The following is a 26,352-nucleotide window of genomic DNA, read 5'->3' as shown; positions in this document are numbered from 1 at the left end:
ATATTAGGAAAGTTGAGAAATAAATATAGTAGGCCTAGCCTATAGAAAGCTGATTGGATCCTCCTCTTTTTAATAGAAGCCATCACTCTTTTTTCGCACGCAATTGCATAGCCTATAGAAACGTTGTGCAACATGAGCTCATGGGCTCTCCTGAAGTGTTTGGTTAGATTTGCGAATATATTTGCATTGATGTCAGAGTGATTAGAGGGACAATAGAGTGCTGAGTACCAGGCAGATAGCAAGTTTGGTAGGCTACTAATGACCATCAGCAGCATCAGAGCTTGGAGAAGCCTAATTACTGTGACTAAACAGTCATGTGGTCATGTGGACTGCCTTCATGACTCGTGAACACCGGTGTGGCGATAATACGGTCACTGTAACAGCCCTATGTTGGGTACAGAGATGAGATAGTCCTTAAAAAATCATGGTAAGCACTATTATTGCACACCGTGTAGTCCATGCAACTTAATATGTGACTTGTTAAGCAAATTTTTACTCCTGAACTTACTTAGGCTTGCCATAACAAATGGGTTGAATACTTCTTGAAAAGTTTGTGGTCATATGCACATCCTTAAAAACATAGGTGCTGGGCTAATGAAGAACACTAGGATGGAACAAGAAGGACCACACACTGTAAAAGCTCCCAATTCACCGCTTTATTTACGTTTCAATCCTAAACCTGACGCAGATCCGTTGGGTGAATTGGGAGCTTTAACAGTGTGTGTGGTCCATCTTGTTCTTTACTTGAATAATTATTGACTCAAGACCTTTCAGCTTTTCATTTGTAATTAATAATTCCACTTTGACATTATGGGTATTGTGTGTAGGCCAGTGACACAAAATCTCAAATGAATTCATTTTAATTTCTATCTGTAACACAACAAAATTTGGAAAAGGTTAATTAAGGGGTGTGAATACTTTGTGAAGGCCCTGTATCTATTGTAATGTACCCACACTGTTCCCACAGCCTAATGAAATGTTCTGGGAACCTTTCAAGAACTCAGAAAGACTGTTTTGTCAATATTCTTGCAACATCCAAGGAATGTTTTGTGCACACTGATTTTGTGCAAACATTATCTGAATGTCATCACAACTGGACAGTTTTTGTTTTTTGGGGAACATATCTTTTGTGATGTCCCCACAATGTTCCCACCATACTGTTCCCACAACCTAATGAAACATTTTGAGAACCTTTAAAGAACAGACAAAAATTGTTTGAGGAATGATCTTGTAATATCTGGTAAATGTTTTTTGCACCCTAAAATAAACATTGTAGAATCATCCACACAACTGCACAATTTTGGGGGGGTTTTGGTAACATATCTTTTGTGATGACCCCACAGTGTTCCCACCAGACTGTTACCACAACCTAATGAAACATTCTGGAAACCTTTAAAGAACAAACTAAATGTCTTCTGGGAACGTTCTTGCAACAGCAGGCAAAGGTTTTATACAAACACTGTATAATCATCAGCACAACTGGACAGTTTTTGTGTTCTCAGAACATTTACCCCAACCTAACGAATGTTCTTGGAACTTGCACAGAACCAATTGTGGTTTGCTAGGAAAAGATTACTGGTACATTGTGTTATTACATTACTTGAAAACCTAGTTAGAACTTTTGGGGAATGTTCGGTTGTGGTTGTTACAGATGTTGTGCACACCATTTTAGTGAATGTTAGGAGAACATTTTTTATGTTTGGTTTTGGGATGTTATCATCCTAATGTTAGATAAAACCCTATTTAGAACTTAATGGGAATCTTAGCTAATGTTCTGGGAATGTTCCTGGTTTGTTGGGATCCCACTATTTTTAAGGTTGCTAGGAGGAAGCTGGTTCTAAGAAGGCTTGTCCTCCTGTAAAGGGTTAAGTTGTTGTTCCCTTTTGGAAGAGCAAAGTAAACCTCAGCCATTCACTAAAGGCAATTACCTGCCTCTCTGACTCTGTCAAGGTACTGAATGGAGTATCACTGACTTTGATTGATGGAAGATTTAACGCATGAGTGGTTTTGGGATAACAGAGAGCACTGAGGATGCTAGCTTGATGAAAACAATGGTCAAATAAATGCTTTTGTCCTGGTGAATTTAGGTTTTGTTTGTGTTGAAACAACGTTTGAACGTCCCAGTGAGATCTTATTGTTACACACAACGCAATGCAAAATGTTCCTTTAAATTCTATGAAAGTTAATTCAAATACCGTACTTTAGTCCTAAAAAATACTTTGAACAAATATTGTGTATGGCTGCACACTCAACCCCCCCCAGCACCCCACTCCTCCTAACTATTTCAAGGTGGGCCTTTTTTTCTGAAGCTGAAAATTGAGCCAGTTAGGAGGCTTGTGGATACTCGACCACAAATCTTAAAAATAACAGTTGAGAGCAAGCATCGAACGTTTACTTTGGAAAACAAACATCGTCCCAGACCACCGTTTCATTGCCCCGACCGTAGTGCGTCCACAGAGCTCCTACACGCACACGCGCACGCACACACACACACACACACACACACACACACACACACACACACACACACACACACACACACACACACACACACACACACACACACACACACACACACACACACACACACACACACAAACACGTATGGTAATTTCAGAGAGAGCAGAGAGTGTAGAGCGAGTCTGGCGTTGACAGCTCTGGTCTGGAAATGAAGCCTTGTAGTAATGAAGGTCAAACACTGGGAGTGTGTGTGTAAAGGAATTAAGTCATAACATACAGACACGCTAGACTAACCCCATGGCTATCAGAGGAGATTGCTAGCCGCTAGCCATGGGGTCTGAGCTAAAGGCTAATCTCTCCCACAGCGCTGACCGGCGTGGTGTGTATGTGAGTGTGTGTGTTATGACTTAATTCATTTACACACACACACACACACACACTCCCAGCCCCCCCTATGGCCTGCGGTTCCTGCCCTGGTCATTGTTCCCTGCTGAGCAGAGGTCAGCACTCAATTGTTCTCTCTTTCACAACAATGAGATAATGCTGACTCCCTCCCTCCCTGGCACTGTCCCCTGTAGCCAGTTCACATAATCCACCAGGACTGTGTTAGGGATATCAACATGTCACTTCTAAATGTCATCTGTGCATGTGTACTATTAAATGTCACCTCTTAATGGGAAGCAGGACAACAATGGAGGGAGGGAGGCCTGCTGGGAGTTCCTCTGTAGTGGCTGACACAGACATTGTGTTCACTAGAGTGGCTGGGGTTTACGATAGGAGGGATTGAGAGGGTTGGATCCATACCTTCCAGTTCCAGTTCTATACTTCTTATAGTTCCCGGTGCATATTGGCCGTGTTTGATCTAGTCTCTAGTTGTCTAAGCGCTGTCTCGATCAACATCACACAAATGATTAAAACACTAATCTTACCCTAGTACTGTATTTCAGTCTGTCTTTTCTCACCCGAGCTGCGTGATGGAACTGACTGGGGATTGGCCCTTACTTCAATAGTAATGAAAGTCAGTCACCCTTTCCTTCAGCTGGGTTCAGGCCTGTAGTGCGTGTGTGCCTGCGTGTTTGTGTGTTCAGGCCTGTTTATCCTGCTGTACTTTCAGCCTGTGAAATACAGTATATTGCTTTGACCTGAGGTCACTGAGAGTCTTTATTTGTCCTGAGGGAAAGTGCTGTTGGCCCTCGCACACGCACACACGCACACACATACATTTACATGGACATTTGAGCTATTTAGCAGACGTTCTATTCCAGAGCGACTTACAATTAGTTAGCATTGTTACCTTCAAGTAAGTCTCTGTTTTTCTAGGGCGTTGTGGACGGGGTTTACGGATGGGCGTAAGCATCTGCCTCTGATTCTAAAGGTTGCAAGTTTGAATCCAGCGATAGAAAGTTGTTTTTGAGATTTCGTTTTTTTACCTATCCCAAACCTTAACCCTTACCTTAACCGTTCAGAGTTAATACCTAAACTTAACCTTAAACACAAATTTGACCTTTGTAACAACTTTGAAATGTGACCTTTGAGAAACATGGCTTAACGTCTAAATCTGACTCAAGACTGTGAGAGCTAGTTGTTTAAGATAGCTAGGTGAGACCACGACGCATCACAATCGGAACAAGTACATTTTCCCTCAGTGAAGTTGTTATGTTCCCTCAGCAAAGTCAGTGGTAGTAGGCAAAAACAAGCGCATTTTAAAACATTTGAATTACATTTTGGGGTTGGGGGGAGGTTGCCGTGGGATTTATTTACAATACTCTTTAAAGAGGTAGGGTTTCAGACGTTTTTGGAAGATGGGTAGGGACGCCGCTGTCCTGACGTTAGGGGGAAGCTGGTTCCACCGTTGGGATGCCAGGACAGAGAAGAGTTTTGACTGGGCTGAGCTGGACCTGCCAGGTAGGATGCAATCCAGAGCCTGAGACCTCAAGGCCCGAGGAGGGTGGAGAGGAGGATCTGATGGTTCACGGTGTTGAAGATCTAGGAGGAGGAGAACAGAGAAGAGAGCGTCAGCTTCGGAAGAGCGGTGAGCCTCCGTGACAAAGCTTGAGTGGTTAGGGTCAAGAAGATCGTTCTGAGAGAGATAACGAGAGACTTGGTCAGAGATCGCACGCTCAACTGTTTTGGAAAGAAGAGAAACAAGGGATACCGTCTGTAGTTTTCGCTGTCAGAAGGGTCGAGTGTTGGTTTCTTGAGGAGGGGAACCATCTTGAAGTCAGAGGGGAGGCAGCCAGTGGTCAGGGATAAGTTGATGAGGGAAGTGAGGAATGGGAGAAGGTCTCCAGAGATGTTCTGCAGAAGGGAGGAGGGGATGGGGTTTAGTGGGAAGGTTGTCGGGTGGCTGGACATCACTAGCCACACAATTTCATCTGGAGAGACAAGAGAGAAAGTTCTCAGACAGAGAATGTTTTCAACAATAATGTCTTTGCCTCTTCTCTGATCCAATTGGAAAGCCTTCCAAGGCAGAGAACACCAACCCAAGCCCCAGCACTGGCCCCGGCCCTGGCCCCAGTACCTGTCCCAGTCCTAGCTCCAGCCTCATCTCTAATGCTAACCCCAGCCACAACCCCAGCACCTTACCCCCGCCCCAGTCTAGTCTGAACCAAACACTGTTGATCCGGCCCAGCCCCCAGTCAAGGCCAGCCCAGCCCTAACCCCATCCCCAGCCCTAACGACATCCCCAGCCCTAACCCCAGGCCCTAACCCCAGGCCTAATCCCAGCCCTAACCCTAACCCTAGCCCTAACCCCATCTCCAACCCTAACCCCATCTCCAGCCCTAATCCCAGCCCTAACCCCAAACCCAGCCCTAACCCCAGCCCTAACCCCAAACCCAGCCCTAACCCCAGCCCTAACCCCAACCCCAGCCCTAACCCCAGCCCTAACCCCAAACCCAGCCCTAACCCCAGTCCTAACCCCATCCCCAGCCCTAACCCCACCCCCAGCCCTAACCCCAACCCCAGCCCTAACCCCAGTCCTAACCCCATCCCCAGCCCTAACCCCAACCCCAGCCCTAACCCCAGTCCTAACCCCAACCCCAGCCCTAACCCCAGTCCTAACCCCATCCCCAGCCCTAACCCCAGTCCTAACCCCAGCCCTAACCCCAACCCCAGCACAGCCCCAGTCCTAACCCCAGTCCTAACCCCATCCCCAGCCCTAACCCCAGCCCCAGCACAGCCCCAGTCTAGTCTGTACCAGACAGGGCCGACCCAGCGTGGATGTTTCTAATTACCCACTCAAATAAGTGTTCTATTATCCATCACAAATCAACAGTGGAAACAAAGCAGTTGTTCCAAACACAAAACATATTGTTTGCTGCATGAGAGAAATAATAACATAACAGACTGTCTCAGGCCAGAATAGAGCGGTTTTAGGAAAAAGGTCTTTACAGGCAATAGACTGTACTAAGGTTAGTTAAACTAGGCTTTGTTAACTACCCTAACATTCTAATGTGTTGTTTTTGATTCGCTGTTTTCCAGGCATGTCCTTCGGGATCCCGGGATTTCCGGGTGAAGCAGTGTGCCGACTTCGACAGCATGCCGTTCCGTGGGAAATACTACAACTGGAAGCCCTACACTGGAGGTGAGATCGGAATAATGCATTAATCCTTCAATCGCTCCCGTCCATTCCACTGTTTTTCTCCACCCGTTTGTAGTAGTTTATTTGGCGCTTTGATACCTTTCATCATACAGTAGCTTCCCAGAGCCTGTGGTCCACTCTGGCCCTCAGTGACAGTCTAAAGGCTTCTCTCTGTGACTGTGTTGTGTACACATCTAATACCAACAGTAGGCAGGACTGTTTGATAGGCCCAGAATTCCTGGGATTCCCACATTGTGTTTGATGGCCCTCTGGACAGCCATTCCAACTCTTTAGCCCTCAATGAAGACTTGGGAGTGGGAGTGGGAGTGGGAGTGGGGTGGGAGGGGTGGGAGTGGGAGTGTGGGAGGGGTGGGAGTGGGAGAGGGGTGGGATTTGGGTCCATTGAGGCTTGAATTCTGGTTCATCACTATCTGGGCTATAATTGATGGATTGGTACCAGGACTTACTATGCTCTTAATTTGATCACTTTTTAGCTGCTGAGAATTTTCCTGCACCGCAGGAAATGCAGATGAGCTTCACGATTTACATAAATTCACTGAAAAACCGCACTTAATTATATTAACAGTATTGCACTTTTCATGCAGCCTCATTTTGGCCAGCTAATAGCCTAACCACCAATCAAGCAACATTATGTACGAAACGTTCAAATCCTGTTGCTGCAGGATTATTTTGCTGTGACAATACTGGTCAAATTAACATCCAACACCTGTATGTATTCTCTAATGTTCACTAGAGATCGCAGTGGAAAGTTACTCACAAAGAAACACACACACACACATGCATGCACACATACACACACACACACACACACACACACACACACACACACACACACACACACACACACACACACACACACACACACACACACACACACACACACACACACACACACACACACGCGCGCGCACATACAACTCATAAAGCACAGTCTAGTCCTCTCTCCCAGGCTGTTGCGCTAAAAGTTGAACTCTGATATCACACAACTCCCATTCGTCAACGCTATGAGCTCCCCTGTAGCTGGTACAAATCTATTGGACTGTCAGCCTACATTTAGAGATTGGAGAAAACCTCAGTGTGGATGTCACTGTGTGTGTGTGTGTGAGTGTCATGGCAGCCCCAGCTACCTCTCCCAGTGTCAGTACTGAAGTGACGTCAGGCCCCAGGTCCAGGATCAGATCTAAGCATGACTAATAGAAGTCTTTATTACTATCAACAAACTCTAGAGGAGAGCAGAGAACAGGGCCTTGGTTCATGTCCTGGGACTCCTGGCTCACAACTAGCACCACAAAAGGTTTTCTGGGATTTCAAATAAAATCAATATTTTAAACTGCATTATTTTCTTATAGATAGATGTATTCATAGTCATGTCATTCATCATGGCACACATGATGGGTATGATGTGAATCAACTGTTATTTATAAACTGGGCGGTTGCGAGTCCTGAATGCTGATTGGCTGACAGCCATGCTATATCAGACCGTATACCACGAGTACGACAAAACATGTATTTTTACTGCTCTAATTACGTTGGTAACCATTTTATAATAGCAATAAGGCACCTCTGGGGTTTGTGGTAAATGGCCAATATACCACGGCTAAGGTCTGTATCCAAGCACTCCGTGTTGCGTCGTGCTCAAGAAGAGCCCTTAGCTGTGGTATATAGGCCATATACCACAGCCCCTCGTGCCTCATTGCTTAAATAGAACTTGTGTTATAATGTGTTTGAACCTGTAATCGTTATGACTGAACCTTAGTGTTCTGTCTGTGGCCGGTGGGTGTAGCCGAGAAATGTCTCTAAGTTTGAGGTCGATGTGGCTCAGTTGGTAAAGCATGGCACTCACAATGCCAAGGGTCATGCCACCCATGTGTAAAATGTACGCTCGCATACTATTAGTCGCTTTGGGTAAAAGCGTCTGCTTAATGGCAGATACTATTAGGATATATTAGGTTTTGTCTGATATCTCCCTACTGTATGTATAACTATGTGTACATGAGTAGACCCCTGCCCTGTGGAAGTTTGTCCAGTATGTTGAACCTTCTGACCTCTTTCCTGTGTGTTCCAGGTGGTGTGAAGCCGTGTGCTCTGAACTGTCTGGCGGAGGGCTATAACTTCTACACCGAGCGCTCCCCAGCCGTCATCGATGGAACACGCTGCCAGGCCGACTCACTGGACATCTGCATCAATGGAGAGTGCAAGGTGAGAGAGAGAGAGAGAGAGAGAGAGAGGTGTGTCTTTGTGTGTGTGTGTGTGTGTGTGTGTGCGTGTGTGCGTGTGCGTGTGCGTGTGCGTGTGTGTGTGTGTGTGTGTGTGCGTGCGTGCGTATGTGTGTGTGTGTGTGTGCGTGCGTATGTGTGTGTCTGTTTGTCTGTCTTGAGTGTGGTAAGTGTTCTTGTGACGTAGTGGTGGTAATATTTAGGTTGTCGTTTCAATTACTGTAAGTTTCCCCAGATAAAAGTAGTGCTTCTTGTTCCCACGCTGTGACTCACCCCAGTCAAACAGACCCACGCTGCTTCCAGTCAGGACCCAGCCAGTATGGTGCTGACTCCCCCATAGGAGAAACACTGTACCATGGCTATGACCTGATTACATTGTGATAGATAAGCTAATAAACTGGATGACTGTAACCTAATGTAATGATCCTGACCATGTGACCAGGAAACAAACAAAACTCAGCCTGTGACCCAGTTTGTACAGTTTGTAGTCACAGTGTTTGTGTTCCTTCTTATCTCAAGGGACCTTGTTTATATGATACTGACTGACTGGGAAGAAAAAAAAAAAAGTGACTGAGAGACAGCAAAGAAATACCGTTATCCAATATGGAACAATGTAGCGTTAGAACAAAACGTGGAGTTTCAGTCAGTTGGTTTTCATTGAGTTGGCTGGCGGAGGTTTTAATCTAGACTCTTATCACAGCTCAACAGATCATGTCTGGGATTGTTTTGAAGTTCTCCTCAGGAAACTGGCTATCCAGATTAATGTGGAAGTTGAATGGAAAGACACTGTCATTTATTTCACCACTGGGCGTTTGTTTAAAATAAGGTTTGAATTTACATTCAAAATAGTTTTTTTGAGTTGAAAAAAGCTGAAAAGAATGTGTTTATTAATGAGATCTGGCATCTACTGCTGTCTTTGTTCTGTGTGTGTGTACAGTATGTGTACAATCGGGTTAGGGTGTGTGTGTGTGTGTGTGTGTGTGTGTGTGTGTGTGTGTGTGTGTGTGTGTGTGTGTGTGTGTGTGTGTGTGTGTGTGTGTGTGTGTGTGTGTGTGTGTGTGTGTGTGTGTGTGTGTGTGTGTGTGTGTGTGTGTGTGTGTGTGTTGGAGGTTTCTTCCCAGAAAGCACTGGGACATGTTCATTCCTAGTCACAGTCCAATGTGCCTTTTTATTTCAGCAGCAGTTGGCCTTCTAGAGTCTTCTAGAGTCTCTGACATGATGTGATTAATCTCTGGAACACCGTCTGCTTGGAGGCTGCTCAGAAATACTCAAAATGCTTCATGTAGGCCTGTGCACGTGTTGGAGAAAGACAAAGGGAGAGCGAGAAAATGAAAGAGAGAAGAAACAGATAGGGATAGAGCAGAGAACTGTGGACGGAGAGAGAGAGAGAGAATGAGAGCGAGAACGGAGAGAATAGAGAGTGAGAGAGAGAGGGGGCGAGAGAGAGAGTGAATGCGAGGGATGTGTGAGAATAAATGTATTTTTCCCTCCTGTCGTTAAGGTGACATTCTCCCTATCACATTTTAGAGGAGTCTATACAACTCTGAAATACTCAGTTTACCGTAACTCTCTAAAAGAGACTGGCAGTTCAGCGACTGTTCAGTCTGGCCCTCTCGTCCACCTGTCGTTCTACGGTTGTTAATCAGGTACTATCCAATCATGAGTTAGCGTTTTAACTGACGTAAAACTGCTGCTCCATGCAGCTTCCACAGACTTGAAGTCACTTCTTCAGCACTTTTCTTTATTACTATGGTATCACTGTGGTATTGCTATGGTGTTACTATGGTATTACTATGGTGTTACTATGGTATTACTATAGTATTATTAAACAGTGTTGTTACCATGGTATAAGTTATACTTAAAGTAATATAACATGGTACCCTGTCTCCTCTCTCAGCACGTAGGCTGTGACAACATCCTGGGTTCGGACGCCAAGGAGGACCGCTGTCGGGTGTGTGGAGGGGATGGCAGCACCTGTGAGGCCACAGAGGGACTGTTCAATGACTCCCTACCCAGAGGAGGTAAGACCCAGTCTGGGGACAGAACTTGACAGGGCTCTTTACTTCAGGTGTGCAAATGTTTTAGTTCCATACAAACTGAAGAAAAAGGTGAAGGGTCATGAGGTCTCTCCTCTGAGCAAGTACACGTAGTGGGAGAGTAGTATATACACTGAGAGGGCCAAATATTAGGAACACCTTCCTAATATTGAGTTGCACCCCCTTTTACTCTCAGATCAGCCTCAGTTCATCGGGACTCTTCAAGGTGTCGAAAGCGTTCCACAGAGATGCTGGCCCATGTTAACACCAATGATTCCCACAGTTGTGTCAAGTTGGCAGGATGTCCTTTCGGTGGTGGACCATTGTTGATACACACGGGAAACGGTTGAGGGTGAAAAACCCTGCAGCGTTGCAGTTCTTGACACACTCAAACCGGTGCGCCTGGCACCTACTACCATACACTGTTCAAAGGCACTTACATCTTTTGTCTTGCCCACTCCGTGTCTCAGTTGTCTCAAGGCTTACAAATCCTCCTTTAAGTGGATTTAACAGGTAACATCAATAAGGGATCATAGCTTTCACCTGGATTCACCTGGTCATTCTAGGTTGTGGAAAGAGCAGGTGTTCCCAATGTTTTGTACACTCAGTGTAGAGATACAAAAGGATGTGTAACGTGTAAAGAAGGGAGGATCAGAGAAGAGGAGTGTGTAATGTAGAGGAGACAGCAGTGTAAAAAAGGGAGGATCAGAGAAGAGGAGTGTGTAATGTAGAGGAGACAGCAGTGTAAAGAAGAGAGGATCAGAGAAGAGGGGTGTGTAATGTAGAGGAGACAGCAGTGTAAAGAAGGGAGGATCAGAGAAGAGGAGTGTGTAATGTAGAGGAGACAGCAGTGTAAAGAAGAGAGGATCAGAGAAGAGGGGTGTGTAATGTAGAGGAGACAGCAGTGTAAAGAAGGGAGGATCAGAGAAGAGGAGTGTGTCATGTAGAGGAGACAGCAGTGTAAAGAAGGGAGGATCAGAGAAGAGGAGTGTGTAATGTAGAGGAGACAGCAGTGTAAAGAAGAGAGGATCAGAGAAGAGGGGTGTGTAATGTAGAGGAGACAGCAGTGTAAAGAAGAGAGGATCAGAGAAGAGGGGTGTGTAATGTAGAGGAGACAGCAGTGTAAAGAAGAGAGGATCAGAGAAGAGGAGTGTGTAATGTAGAGGAGACAGCAGTGTAAAGAAGAGAGGATCAGAGAAGAGGAGTGTGTAATGTAGAGGAGACAGCAGTGTAAAGAAGAGAGGATCAGAGAAGAGGAGTGTGTAATGTAGAGGAGACAGCAGTATAAAGAAGAGAGGATCAGAGAAGAGGAGTGTGTAATGTAGAGGAGACAGCAGTGTGTAGAGAAGAGTATGTATTTCAGAGAGAGCCCATTCCTCTGTGCATTCTGAAAGCTGCCAAACACCACAAGTTTGTAAGCACTTTCCGGGAGACACATCCTCGTGCAGAAGGTAAAAACTCAGGAACGTATTGTCTTTTTGGCAGAGCAGCCCCGTCCTAGGGCCAACAGAGCACTGAAGCCAAACACTTCATTTTTCATGGAAATCTGCGTGTGTGGGTGTGTGGTGTGGTGTGTGTGTGTGTGTGTGTGTGTGTGTGTGTGTGTGTGTGTGTGTGTGTGTGGTGTGTGTGTGTGTGTGTGTGTGTGTGTGTGTGGGGGGGGGGCCCTTTGTCACCCAATGATAAAGCGTATGGTTTTGGGAGTTGAGAAACATGTTGTCAAAACATAAATGGAAATATAATATATTTGCATTAATTACATCATCCGGTGAAGGACTCGGAGTGGTGATATGGCTTCATCCTGGCTCTGGGTCCAAGACTAGTCTGTAGAGAGACAAAAGCACTTTCTCCTACTATGGTATGTCCAGTAATGCATCTAAATGCTGTGTTTGTAATGGTGTTGCTCTTTTCTCTACCAGGTTACATGGAGGTTGTTCTGATACCAAGGGGATCAGTCCACATAGAAATCCAAGAAATTGCCATGTCCAAGAACTACATCGGTAAGTGACCTCTTTCAAACGCTACACGTAACGGTCGTCGTTCTAACTATTTTGATCATCCTGTATTTCTTTACAGTCTATATATCTGAAAATGTTCATTATGTTCATAACTCCACACAATTAGTGAACAGTAATGTGAAGCAGTTTGAAATTAACCTGTTTCATATTAGCGGTTGGCTTCAGTTCTTGGTTTAAACATCCAGTTTTCCGCATCACCTAGTGCTTTCTCAGTCTAGAGGAGAGCAGACAATGTATTTTTAACTGGCACTAAATGAACAGCTTCCACATTAGAGAAAGTATTCAGCGCGCGTCCAGTGGGAGTCTTTAGCGTCGGTCTCTCCCTCTTCGTTCCAGACGAAAACAGAACAACATTCACAGCTCTGACAGTCAGAATCAAAACAATCAAACAAGCCCATTTCGTTTAGTGCTGTTGTCGTGGGCTTGACATTAACTAGGGAGTTAGCCGTGTGACAGAGTGGTGAATTTACAGCTCAGGTTGTCGATGGAGGACTGAAATCAGGCTTTGAAACATCAGGCGTTGTTAGATTTACAACACTGCAGTGACAGCCCTGAGGCCCTCGTGGATTCAAGTGGATAGAAGAATATCTGTATATCAACATTTATTTTATTTGATACAAGTTTTAACAATTGTCACTTTGTGTCCTATTGTGTAGACGGCGCTCTCTATGTCCCTTCCAAGTAATGTGTGACAGACCCTAAAGGATGTGGGAGTATTTGGTCTTGGCAAAGTTGTGTGAGGCTGCCTTTAGCAGTGGAGACGGACTGAGAGCTCACTATTTGAATGTGCAGATGAGGTGACAGTAAAGACTGCATTCTGTAAGCTATCCCCCAAAAGAGGAGGAGTCAAATAAGTATTGTTGTAATAAAGTGCATATGCATGAGGAATCAGCTAGAGAGATAGAGAGAGGGAACACAGTGTTTGGATCGTTTCTCCTCAATTTGGCCCCGTTTCAACTCTGAGAAAATGGATATTTTGAGATGTGTTGTGCTTGGAGACGACTCCTTTGTTTTGACGACCGGCAGGAATGGTATTCATGGGATTCTTCCAGGCTTTCACCTGAAGAGTGTGTGTGGTTGTGTGTGTGTGTGCGTTTTCTCTTTCCCTCTGAAAAGTGAGAGAGTCTCTGTGAGAGAGTCTCTCTGTGTGTGTGTGTGTGTGTGTGTGTGTGTGTGTGTGTGTGTGTGTGTGTGTGTGTGTGTGGTGTGTGTGTGTGGTGTCTGTGTGTGTGTGTGTGTGTGTGTGTGTGTGTGTGTGTGTGTGAGCTCGCCCTGAGTGCTGCACAGTGTCTGTTGCGGAAAGAAAGTTGCCAATGACATCAGGAGAGGACGACGGTGTTGATGATGAATGATGGTGATGACATCACACCAAAACACTGCCACCACCTGTTGTCTTGGCTACCGTTCCTGGGTAGTCTTTGGCTCACCACTCTTGTCAGCATTTTAACAGGCTGCTATTTTAACTGTAGGGTGTTCAGTGAACTACACTCAACCCTGCCCGAGAGCTGAACATGTGTCTTAGCGACACCAGCGCATTCCTCCTACCTAGGCTTTATCTCAGTGGGCTAACACGGTGTTGTGGGTACAAAGCCAACTAGAAATCTTCTTCTATCGGTGCCTTTCTGTAGCATTGAAGTCAGAGGGAGATGACTACTTCATCAACGGAGCGTGGACCATCGACTGGCCCAGGAAGTTTGACATCGCAGGGACGGCGTTCCACTACAAGAGACCACTTGACGAACCTGAGTCACTAGAGGCCCTGGGGGCCACCACGGAAAACCTAGTCGTCATGGTAACCACATTTGACTGTTTTGTTGTGTGTTGAGTAAACAATGTGGGGGGAGGTTTGTCTTTGACACAGAAAGAGGATCAAACACAAAAAGGGCTTTTTCATGCGTCTTTCAGCCCACCGGGTGTCCTTAGTCAGTTTGGGGGGTGGAGAGAGGGGGGATTCCACGAAAAAGGGAATTTCACAAAGACAACCTTCAGATGTTACCAGTTTGAATCGACATGAAGCACAACAGCTGCTCCCAGCAAACCTTAGCTGACCTTCAGGCCAGTAAGACTGTGCTGGCTTGGGGTTTACTACAGTATATACAGCAATGTAGATATTGAAAAAGCCATTTCTGGCTCAATTCAAATGCAAATGGACATGTGTTTTGGTGAGCGTGTGTGTTTATGTTTGCGAGCGTGTTCTGGCTTGTGAAAACCTGTGTGTGTATGTGCACGGGTGTAAGTGGGTGTGATGCCTGGATGTCTGTGTGTGTGTGTGTTTGTGTTTCTTTAAGCCGTCCCACTCAATGGCCCTCAGGACCGCAGTGGCTTTTGCCTGGACTTGAATACTGGAAATACCAGACCCCATAGCCCCACTGGATTAGGGCTGGGGTTAACCCGGTTAGGGTTAGGAATAAACAGAGCTGTCCATCCCACCACAGGCCATTCCGTTGTGGCAACTGAAAACTGCATCATTCCTATGTTCCCTTGCATCAAATACTGCATCAAATACGCTAACATAAACACAGTGCTGGTTGGATGATTAGAGTCTCCGCTGCAGTACTGTACAGTAAGAGGAACACGTAACAACTCTTTACTGGGGACTTATTCTATATTTCAATAATAAATCATATTGATTTTTACATTGTGTTAATGATGGCAGATTGACATTTCCACGTTTTTAGAAACACGTTTTTTTTCAAGATGAGTGATGAGAAGAGAATCGTTCAACCCATCGGGTATCTCACTACGCCCCCATATGTCCTGTCTTTAAATATGCAGACAGACGCATTAAAAGTATGTTTACATTGTAATACTTCTGACAGCCAGTTTATAGCATTCCCAAAAAGCATGGATTATTGAGTCATTATTATGCTGAGCAAAAATATAGACGCAACATTAGGCCGTAATCTATGGATTTCACATGACTGGGAATACAGATATGCATATGTTGGTCACAGATACCTTAAAAAAAAAAGGTAGGGGCGTGGATCAGAAAACCAGTCAGTATCTGGTGTGACCCCCATTTGCCTCATGCAGAGCAACACATTTCCATCATATAGAGTTGATCAGACTGTTGATTGTGGACTGTGGAATGATGTCCCACTCCTCTTCAATGGCTGTGTGAAGTTTCTGGATATTGGCGGGAACTGGAACACACTGTCGTACGTGTCTGGTGAGTATGCAGGCCATGGAAGAACTGGGAAATTTTTAGCTTCCAGGAATTGTGTACAGATCCTTGCGACATGGGGCAGTGCATTATCATGCTGAAACATGAGGTGATGGCGGCGGAGGAATGGCACAACAATAGGCCTCAGGATCTCGTCACGGTATCTCTGTGCATTCAATTTGCCATGGATAAAATGCAGTTGTGTTCGTTGTCTGTAGCTTATGCCTGTCCATACCATAACCCCACCGCCACCATGGGGCACTCTGTTCACTACAGTGACATCAGCGAAGCGCTCGCCCACATGACGCCATGCACGTGGACTGCGGTTGTACATACTGCCAAATTCTATAAAATGATGTTCCAGGCAGCTTATGGTAGAGAAATTAACATTAAATTCTCTGGCAACAGCTCTGTTGGACATTCCTGCAGTCAGCATGCAAATTGCACACTCCCTCAAAACTTGAGACATCTGTGCCATTGTGTTGTGTGAAAAAACGGCACATTTTAGAGTGGACTTTTATTGTCCCCAGCACAAGGTGCACCTGTGTAATTTCAGCTCATGAAACATGGGTACACTTTACATGTTGCGTTTATATTTTTGCTCATTGTAGTTTTACACTTAAAACATGACTCTGCCGTTGTGCTGTAGAATGTGCATTTTGTCTCTTGCGTGATACATTCTAAACGTACATTATTTAGTTCTCTCCAATCTTTCCTCCATCTTGTGCCAACATCAGTTATTTTAAAGTTTATATTTTTTTTCTAAGAGATTGTCAGTTGGGTATGCTCTCTTCAAGGTTTTGTATAGTTTCCCGATCATATGAACATTCTTTTCCGACTCAAATCAGATTTGCTCAAGGTTGCTCTAAGGTCCAAAAGATTGAAATATACATTTTGTGATATGTAATTTTTAAATTGCATGTATTCGAAACTATCTATATTGGTCAGTCCAAAATTACTTTTTAATTCTGTCATGGAAATACATTTATTTCCTGTTACCAAGTCATTTACAGATTCTGTGCCTTTAGTTTTCCATGTGGACCAATTTATTGGTGAATTCTGAAAAGCTATCCAAGGATTGTTCTATAAGGTTGGGTTTTTAGGAAGGGATACACTTTTAGGAAACACTTTGAAGTTTGTGGAAATGTGAAAAGAATGTAGGAGAATTTAACACAGTAGATCTGGTAAAAGATAATACCATCATCTTTGAAATGCAAGAGAAAGGCAATAATGTATTATTCCAGCCCAGCTGCAATTTAGATTTTGACCATTAGATGACAGCAGTGTATATGCAACGTTTTAGACTGATCCAACGAACCATTGCATTTATGTTCAAAATGTTGTATCAAGACTGCCCAAATGTCCCTAATTTGTTTATTAATAACTTTTCCTGTTCAAAACTGTGCACTCTCCTCAAACAATAGCATGGTATTATTTCACTGTAATAGCTACTGTAATTTAGACAGTGCAGTTATATTAACAAGAATTGAACAACAAGAATATCAGATATGTCTATGTCCTGGGAAATGTTCTTGTTACTTACAACCTCATGCTAATCGCATTAGCCTACATTAGCTCTAAATCAGATATCATTTTTGCCAAGTATAAGATTATCATCCCCCTAATGTACACCTGAAATGCATCCCAAATTATTTCAGGGATTGGTTTTTGTCTGTCCTCTACAGTGGCTTCAGAAAGTGTTCACACCCCTTGACTTGAATATCCCTTTGAGCATGTTGAATTTATTAATTACAGTTTTGATGGTGTATCAATACACCCAGTCACTACAAAGATACAGGGATCCTTCCTAACTCAGTTGCCGGAGAGGAAGGAAACCACTCAGGGATTTCACCATGAGGCCAATGGTGACTTTAAAACAGTTACAAAGTTCAATGGCTGTGATAGGAGAAAACTGAGGATGGTTCAACAACATTGTAGTTTCTCCACAATACTAACCTAAATGACAGTGAAAAGAAGGAAGCTTGAACAGAAGGAAGCCAAAACATGCATCCTGTTTGCAAAAAGTTGCACTAAAGGAACACTACAAAAATATGACAAAGAAAGCCCTGAATACAAAGCATTATGTTTGGGGCAAATCCAACACAACACATCGCTGAGCATGGTGGTGGCTGCATCATGTTATGGGTATGCTTGTCATCGACAAGAACTAGGGAATTTTTTTAGGATAAAAGAAATTGAAACGAGCTAAGCACAGTCAAAATCCTAGAGGAAAACCTGGTTCAGTCTGCTTTCCAACAGACACTGGGAGACAAATTCAACTTTCAGCAGGACAATAACCTAAAACACAAGGCCAAATCTACACTGGAGTTGCTTACCAAAATGACATTGAATGTTCCTGAGTGGCCTAGTTACATTTTTGACTTAAATCGTCTTGAATATCTATGGCAACACTTCAAATCGTCTGTCTAGCAATGATCAACAACAAACTTGATAGAGCTTGAAGTATAAAAAAATGTATAATGTGCAAATATTGTACAGTCTAGGTGTGCAAAATTCTTAAATATTTACTCAGAAAGACTCACAGCTTTAATTGCTGCCAAAGGTTATTCTAACATGTATTGACTCAGGGGGTTAGATACTTATGTAATCAAGATATATTAGTGTTTTATTTTTCATATATTTTTTTACAAATGTTAAAAGTTACACAGTATTTTGTGTAGATCGTTGACAAAAATTACAATTAAATCCATTTTAATCCTACCTTGTAACCCAACAAAATGGGCTGTCAAGGGGTGTGAATACTTTCTGAAGGCACTGTAGGTCAACATTTGTAATGGTAAAGGTTTTTAATAAATTTCAGGTGCAGAAGATGCGCTCTGTTCATTCTCCAATTTCTGTTGCTAAGTGTATTTCATGATACTGGAGAATGATCTGATATCACTATATCGTTCATTTTTAAATCCAGTAAATAGCAATCAATTCTTGAATAGCATTTCTTACTTTGAGAAAGAAAGAAATAGTATTTTGTAGTTAGGAATAATACTCTCTAGGTGTCCTGTAAATCATTTTCCAGCCTAAATGTGCCTTTTTTATTACCACATCTGTCAATCTTATCGAATGTATAATTTAGGTCACCTGCTAATATAGCTAAAAACACCAGACTTTCCCCTGGTGGGATATACAGTGCATTTGGAAACTATTCAGACCCCTTCCCTTTTTCCACATTTTGTAACGTTACAGCCTTATTCTAAAAATTATTAGATTAAACTTTTTTTCTCATCAATCTAAGCACAATACCCCATAATGACAAAGCAAAAACAGGTTTTTAGACATTTTTGCTAATTTATGAATAATAAAAACTGAAATACCTTATTTACATAAGTATCCAGACCCTTTGCTATGAGATTCTAAATTGATCACAGGTGCATCATGTTTCCATTGATCATCCTTGAGATGTTTTTACGACTTGATTGGAGTCCACCTGTGGTAAATTCAATTGATTGGACATGATTTGGAAAGGCACACACCTGTCTCTATAAAAAGGTCCCACAGTTGATAGTGCATGTGAGAGCAAAAACCAACCCATGAGGTCGAAGGAATTGTCCGTAGAGCTCCGAGACAGGATTGTGTCGAGGCACAGATATGGGGAAGGGTACCAAAACATTTCTGCAGCATTGAAGGTCCCCAAAGAACACAGTGGCCTCCATCATTCTTAAATGGAAGAACTTTGGAACCACCAATACTCTTTCTAGAGCTGGCCTCCCAGCCAAACTGAGCAATCAGGGAAGAAGGGCCTTGGTTAGGGAAATGACCAAGAACCTGATGGTCACTCTGACAGAACTCTTGAGTTCCTCTGTGGAGATGGGAGAACCTTCCTGAAGGACAACCATCTCTGCAGCACTCCACAAATCAGGCCTTTATGGTAGAGTGGCCAGACGGAAGCCACTCCTGCTTGGAGTTTGCCAAAAGGCACCTAAAGACTCTCAGACCATGAGAAACAAGATTTTCTGGTCTGATGAAACCAAGATTGAACTATTTGGCCTGAATGCCAAGCGTCACATCTGGAGGAAACCTGGCACCATCCCTACGGTGAAGCATGTTGGTGGCAGCATCATGCTGTGGGGATGTTTTTCAGCAGCAGGTACTGGGAGACTAGTCAGGATCGAGGCAAAGATGAACGGAGCAAAGTACAGAAAGATCCTTGATGAAAACCTGCAACAGAGCACTCAGGACCTCAGACTGGGGTGAAGGTTCACCTTCCAACAGGACAACAACCCTAAGCACACAGCCAAGACAACGCAGGAGTGGCTTCGGGACAAGTCTCTGAATGCCTTTGAGTAGCCCAGCCAAAGCCCGGACTTGAACCCGATCGAACATCTCTGGAGAGACCTGAAAATAACTGCAGCAACGCTCCCCATCCAACCTGACAGAGCTTGAGAGGATCTGCAGAGAAGAATAGGAGAAACTCCCCAAATATAGGTGTGCCAAGCTTGTAGCGTCATACCCAAGTAGACTCGAGGCTGTAATCGCTGCCAAAGATGCTTCAACAAAGTACTGAGTAAAGGGTCTGAATACTTATATAAATGTGATATTTCAGTTGTTTATTTTTTATACATTTGGTAAAATTTCTAAAAACGAGTTTTCTCTTTGTCATTATGGGGTATTGTGTGTAGATTGATGAGGGGGGGAAAAAAACATTTAATCCATTTCAGAATAAGGCTGTAACGTAACAAAATGTGGAAGAAGTCAAGGGGTCTGAATACTTTCCCGAAAGCACTGTACATTGAAATCAATGTGTATTTTTCACCATGTAAGGTACAATTAAACATTAGAAAATAGCCTTCTTGGTCCATGTGCTGGGATATAAGGGGAATGGTGTATTCTTATTTATCAGGATGCCTACACCTCTGCTGTTACTACAGTTGGTGGCAGCATATGCCTCTCCAACCCAGCTCCTCTTTAAATGTTCCATTTCTCCTATTTTTAAATGTAACCACGTCTGCTGACATTCTCTTTAAGTGTTTGAGAACCATATGCTTTTCCCTCCCCGTCATGTAGACCTTGCACATTCCATGTGATAAGTTGGAATTTTCTATACTTGTATAGAATCAAAGTTAACCTTATCCGTTCCGTCTAGTAAAACATATTAGCTGACATGACATATGAGGGCAGTGGGCATTCCATAGAATGGGAGGATCATAGTATTAATACATAGTTATTGTATACATTACATATATAGAGCGGTGTGGGCAAGTGGGCTGAGCAGACATTTAACAAAAACACAAAAAAAGCACGAAAAAAACATAAAGCAAAATAAGATAAAGGTTTGGGTCAATTCCATTCCAGCTGTTTAATTTCAGTTTATTTCAATTCAGGACCTGCACTTACAATGAATTAATATGGAACTGAAGCCAACGCTGCAAATGCGTATAATCAAACAATGTCTTCCTCTCACTTCCAGGTTCTTCTCCAGGAACAGAACATGGGGATCCGTTATAAGTTCAACGTTCCCATCCAGAGGACAGGAAGTGGGGACAATGAGGTGGGCTTCTCCTGGCACCATCTGGTCTGGTCCGACTGCTCCACCACCTGCGCTGGAGGTATGCACTGCACCAACCACATGCCCATATATGACTCTGACCTGGTCCTGTTCATTAGGCACCAAACAAGAGAAAACATTTTGAAACTGGGTACTTGAAGTTATCCAATGCTCCCTGTCCAATAAAGAAGCACATTTTTGCCTTCTGTTGCAAAACGTTATGGCTGTGTTCAACATTGTGCCCTACGGAACACAATACTGTAAATATGGAGACTGTGGGGAGCATGAGTTTAGGTGTCAGAGATCTATGGCTTTTTAAAAGTGCTGTTCTAGCTATCTGGTAATGGAATATGGTTACACACTGTCGACATTTTTATTGTTTTCTTTTCAATAACAGTAGCTTTCTCCAACATGAGATACATTGTGTCTTGTGTGTGTCTTTCCAGTCCGGACCAACCAATACTTAAGGAAATACTGGAGAATACTGTGGGGTAACCCAGTATGATAATTTCACATGGGTTTTGTAGGATCATAACTTTATTGCTTTCTAAATGTAATTTCAGCTTTTAAGAAAAACTTAATATGTGTTTTCCATATTTAAACCAGGCACATGAATATGGTGTAATTTCTATGAATGAGCTGCTTTGCATATCTTCGGGTTAACCAGGGCTAGCTAGCATACAATCTGGTTTGCCAGAGATACTACGGTCTGCCGCTCCAAAACCCTTGTCCTACTGCATACTGAAACCTCCTAACTCTGAAACCACAGCGAAATGTCGACCACTGCCTCAAGAATGACTAAACCAACTAATTTTACCCCCAAAAGCAATGGGCTTTTATGAAGAACTAAATACGGTTCCTCTCCAGCTGTCGAGCGCGGCCACTAAATGCCTGCAACATTCGAAACAAAAAACACATACACAGAACTGAAAAAGACCCCAAAATAGAGTTGTTGAGAAAGGAGATCTATGCAAAGAGTTACAGATATAGTATCACATAGATGTTTATACCTTAGCATTGTAATATGTATATGACCTTTTGGCTTTTGGGACTTCTACCAAGCATTACTTTACAACATATCAAAATCAACACAGCAGATCCTTACGTTTTGGATGTTGGCCTTAAATCATATGGCCGTTGGATTTAGCTGATGCTGCTAATCGTAACATTTCATTTAATGCATCTCAGTGCTAATACAACCTTTTAAAAACATCTTCTGGCATCCAAGGCAACTTCACTACCCTCTGCAAGCGTGATACTTTAACACCAATCCATATATCAGCTGTACTATGGGTGTGTATACCACTATACAAATGCCACTATACAAAGGAAAGCAGGCAGGCACCCACTCACACACTCTCTCTCTGTCACCTTACACACACGTGCATATCTCCTTGCACCAGTCAGACCAGCATGGCGTTCACCTCGTCCCCAGGCTCAATTGATATTGCATATACAGCCTGGAAACACTGTGCAACAAAGTGAGGACTTGAAAGGGTGCGTCGGTTCAAATCGAGGCGGAAGAGAGCCTGCTACAGCTGTATTAGATGGGACAATCAAAATAAAATGGTCTATCACCGGGACCACCGATTTCCCCAACTCACCTCCTTGGTCAGTGTGCTGCTCGCACTTCAAAATCCAAAAGGGGAGGTTCTAAGGGTTCTGCTAGGTAGTGATGATGGACGGAGAGATCAGCCAATTCAAATCAGCGGTTGTTTCGTCTGCTCCTGCCACAGACTTCCAGTCATGTCCCGTTCTGAGGCGCTTGGAAACCACATGAGTTGACAGAGCAAGAGCCAGTTGGTGGGCAAGATTAGTATGGTGTAGGTCCTAGGATATGTCCCATGAGACCCCATACACATGCGCACACGCGTGCACACACACACACACACACACACACACACACACACACACACACACACACACACACACACACACACACACACACACACACACACACACACACACACACACACACACACACACACACACACACACACACAGAGAGAGTTAGGTGACAGCGATACGGTAGCCCTCAGGAATCAAAAGTGAATCAGGGTGTCGTGTGTGTTTTTGCTCCCCTTCTCAAGTCAGGGTTCCCAGGAAGTGATGCATCATACAGGAAGAGGCTGGACAATAACTGTGTGTTGTATGTGTGTGTGTTCCCCCTTCTCTGTTAGGTTCTCAGAAGCAGGAAGTGCTGTGTAAGCGTCTGGATGATAACTCGGTGGTGCAGAACAGCTACTGTGACCCAGACAACAAACCTCCGGAGAACCAGAGGTCCTGCAACACTGAACCGTGTCCCCCGGAGTACGTACAGTAAGACTTTCATCTACAATACAGTGTTATACAGGACAATACGGTTCAATTCAGTACTATACAGGACAATACGGTCCAATTCAGTACTATACAGGACAATACGGTCCAATTCAGTACTATACAGGACAATACGGTTCAATTCAGTACTATACAGGACAATACGGTCCAATTCAGTACTATACAGGACAATACGGTCCAATTCAGTACTATACAGGACAATACGGTCCAATTCAGTACTATACAGGACAATACGGTTCAATTCAGTACTATACAGGACAATACGGTTCAATTCAGTACTATACAGGACAATACGGTCCAATTCAGTACTATACAGGACAATACGGTCCAATTCAGTACTATACAGGACAATACGGTTCAATTCAGTACTATACAGGACAATACGGTCCAATTCAGTACTATACAGGACAATACGGTCCAATTCAGTACTATACAGGACAATACGGTTCAATTCAGTACTATACAGGACAATACGGTTCAATTCAGTACTATACAGGACAATACGGTCCAATTCAGTACTATACAGGACAATACGGTTCAATTCAGTACTATACAGGACAATACGGTCCAATTCAGTACTATACAGGACAATACGGTCCAATTCAGTACTATACAGGACAATACGGTTCAATTCAGTACTATACAGGACAATACGGTCCAATTCAGTACTATACAGGACAATACGGTCCAATTCAGTACTATACAGGACAATACGGTTCAATTCAGTACTATACAGGACAATACGGTTCAATTCAGTACTATACAGGACAATACGGTCCAATTCAGTACTATACAGGACAATACGGTTCAATTCAGTACTATACAGGACAATACGGTCCAATTCAGTACTATACAGGACAATACGGTCCAATTCAGTACTATACAGTGGTCATGTACGGTATCTGCCCCCCCAGAGTAGTATGGTAGAATGTAAGACTACCAGTCACTCTCAACCAGCATCACATACAATACCATGTAATACAATGCCTTGCAATACAATGCCATACAATACAATACAATACAATACAATACAATGCAATACAATACCATACAATGTAATACAATACAATACAATACAATGCAATACAATACAATACCATACAATGTAATACAATACCATACAACACAATGCAATACAATACAATGCAATAAAATACAATGCATTGCAATACAATACAATACAGTGGTCACGTACAGTACCTGCTCCCCAGGTAAGACCCTCAGACTCTATTAACCTAATGTCCATCTTGGAAAAGAAAGGTATCCTGCTAAACTATGCTGGATGGGTGTACTGTATGCTAACTTGGCTCACAGGAAATACCAACCCTGGTGTTGGATCACTTATTACATACAACCTTTCAATGACACAACCAGAGACCAACTAATAGTCGATAGTGGGTGGAGTGGGTTCAGAAGACGACACAAGCATTTAGGTCTATCATAAGCTCTGGTTAAGACTATTTCGTAAACAAACGATAATGACTTGCTATATTCATTTGCCTACAAGGAGTCCCTTAGCTGTAAAATGTGTTTTGAAGAAAATGCTCAAATAAAACAGCAGTGATTTATAACTTCATATGTTAACTCTTTTCGAAGCTTGTTTTATGCCCAAGAATGAAAATGCTGAAAATGACCACCTGCGTTTAATTGTATTGGCTAGTTTACGCTATGAACCGTTGACGGATAATATACGCACGAGTGTGTGTGTCCGTCTCTGTGTGAGTGAGTGAGTGAGTGAGTGAGTGAGTGGTGAGTGCACGCAAGCATCCTTGAGAGTGTGTGTCCGTGTGTGTGTGTGTGTGTGTGTTGTGGCCAAAAACGCTTAGCCTCTCCGCAAGGCCTGAGGGAACGGTCAGACAGAGTTCAATCATGTCTCAGATGTTCAATTGGGAAAAAAAGGATTAAATACTTTTGGCCTATGGGCTGAAGCCATCTGCCAACAGTGATGTGTGTGTGTATATTTGGGTGTAGATGAATAAGTCGTTATGGTTAGATGGGCATCTGTAATGAACTGATATGGAGCCCGTTCCTGGCTTCACTCAATGTCCAAGAAAGCTATCTTTGAACTCATCAGCTCACTCCATTAAAGGGCCAGGTTGACATAGGAACAAACACTATCTGTGAGTATTCAGCTTGTTAGTGGATTCCTTTCTTCTCTTCTCAGACAGCCCTTGTTGCCCGTTGCAGTATCTAAGTGAACTGCTACAGTTTTTCAATCAGGAACGCAAACATAGTGTCCACAGTCAGGGAGAGTACTGGATCAACATGAGCGTGTGAACATGATTGTTTTAGAATACCCAGCATGGCATGGGCGTGGGGGGATGGAAGGCGACCCAGATGTTGGGAGACAATGTTAATTCTCTGTACATTCCTGTGGAATGACGTAAGATGGATCAGGAATGTAACGTCTCCCAGTCGCTGGATGTCTGTGTTGGCTGTGTACTGACAACATGTTGTGTAGTTAGAAAAATGTGTTGCCCTTAAAGGGAATTAGTCTTGGCAGCGCACAGGAAAATATTTCCTCCAGAGTATACAATTGAAGCATATTATCCAATTTCTGATACTGCATAATACTGGGGGCCATATGAAAACTGATCTAATCCATATGGTTCCGATGGGACTGTCCTCTTAAAGTGACAGTTCCATTGTTGTTCTAATCCAGTTATGGTTAAGCCGTTGTTGTAATGTTGGTGATCGTGTTATTATAGGTGGTTTATCGGGGACTGGTCGGACTGTGGGAAGACGTGTGATGGCGGGATGCGGACTCGGACGGTTCTGTGCATCAGGAAGATGGGTCCTGCTGAGGAGGAGACCCTGGAGGACAGCCACTGTCTGACGCACCGACCAATAGAACGAGAGGCCTGCAACAACCAGTCCTGCCCCCCTCGGTGGGTCACTCTGGATTGGTCAGAGGTAGGAGAAGGACCGCCTCTTTTTACATCCCAGCGGGAAAAACTGGTCATTTTAACCAGTTTTGTCCACTGGGATTGCTTTGCGTGACCGCAGTAGTTGTAATAG

At 43.6% G+C, this 26,352-nt stretch overlaps 1 protein-coding gene across 1 annotated transcript in view; it reads left to right on the top strand.

Annotated features, from left to right (window-relative positions):
* Window positions 1–26,352, top strand: part of LOC106562225 (A disintegrin and metalloproteinase with thrombospondin motifs 6) — a 90,748-nt gene that overhangs the window by 57,150 nt on the left and 7,246 nt on the right. The window contains exons 15-22 of the mRNA XM_014127024.3: window positions 5,944–6,046; window positions 8,130–8,263; window positions 10,178–10,301; window positions 12,236–12,316; window positions 13,963–14,126; window positions 20,920–21,058; window positions 23,178–23,307; window positions 26,043–26,247. Of these exons, the coding sequence (XP_013982499.1) occupies window positions 5,944–6,046; window positions 8,130–8,263; window positions 10,178–10,301; window positions 12,236–12,316; window positions 13,963–14,126; window positions 20,920–21,058; window positions 23,178–23,307; window positions 26,043–26,247 (1,080 nt within the window). The remainder of the gene's footprint in view (window positions 1–5,943; window positions 6,047–8,129; window positions 8,264–10,177; window positions 10,302–12,235; window positions 12,317–13,962; window positions 14,127–20,919; window positions 21,059–23,177; window positions 23,308–26,042; window positions 26,248–26,352) is intronic.

This window comes from Salmo salar, chromosome 01 (genome assembly GCF_965601325.2).
Source record: "Salmo salar chromosome 01, fSalSal1, whole genome shotgun sequence".
Classification (NCBI taxonomy): domain Eukaryota; kingdom Metazoa; phylum Chordata; class Actinopteri; order Salmoniformes; family Salmonidae; genus Salmo; species Salmo salar.
This window is presented reverse-complemented; position numbering and strand designations above follow the sequence as displayed.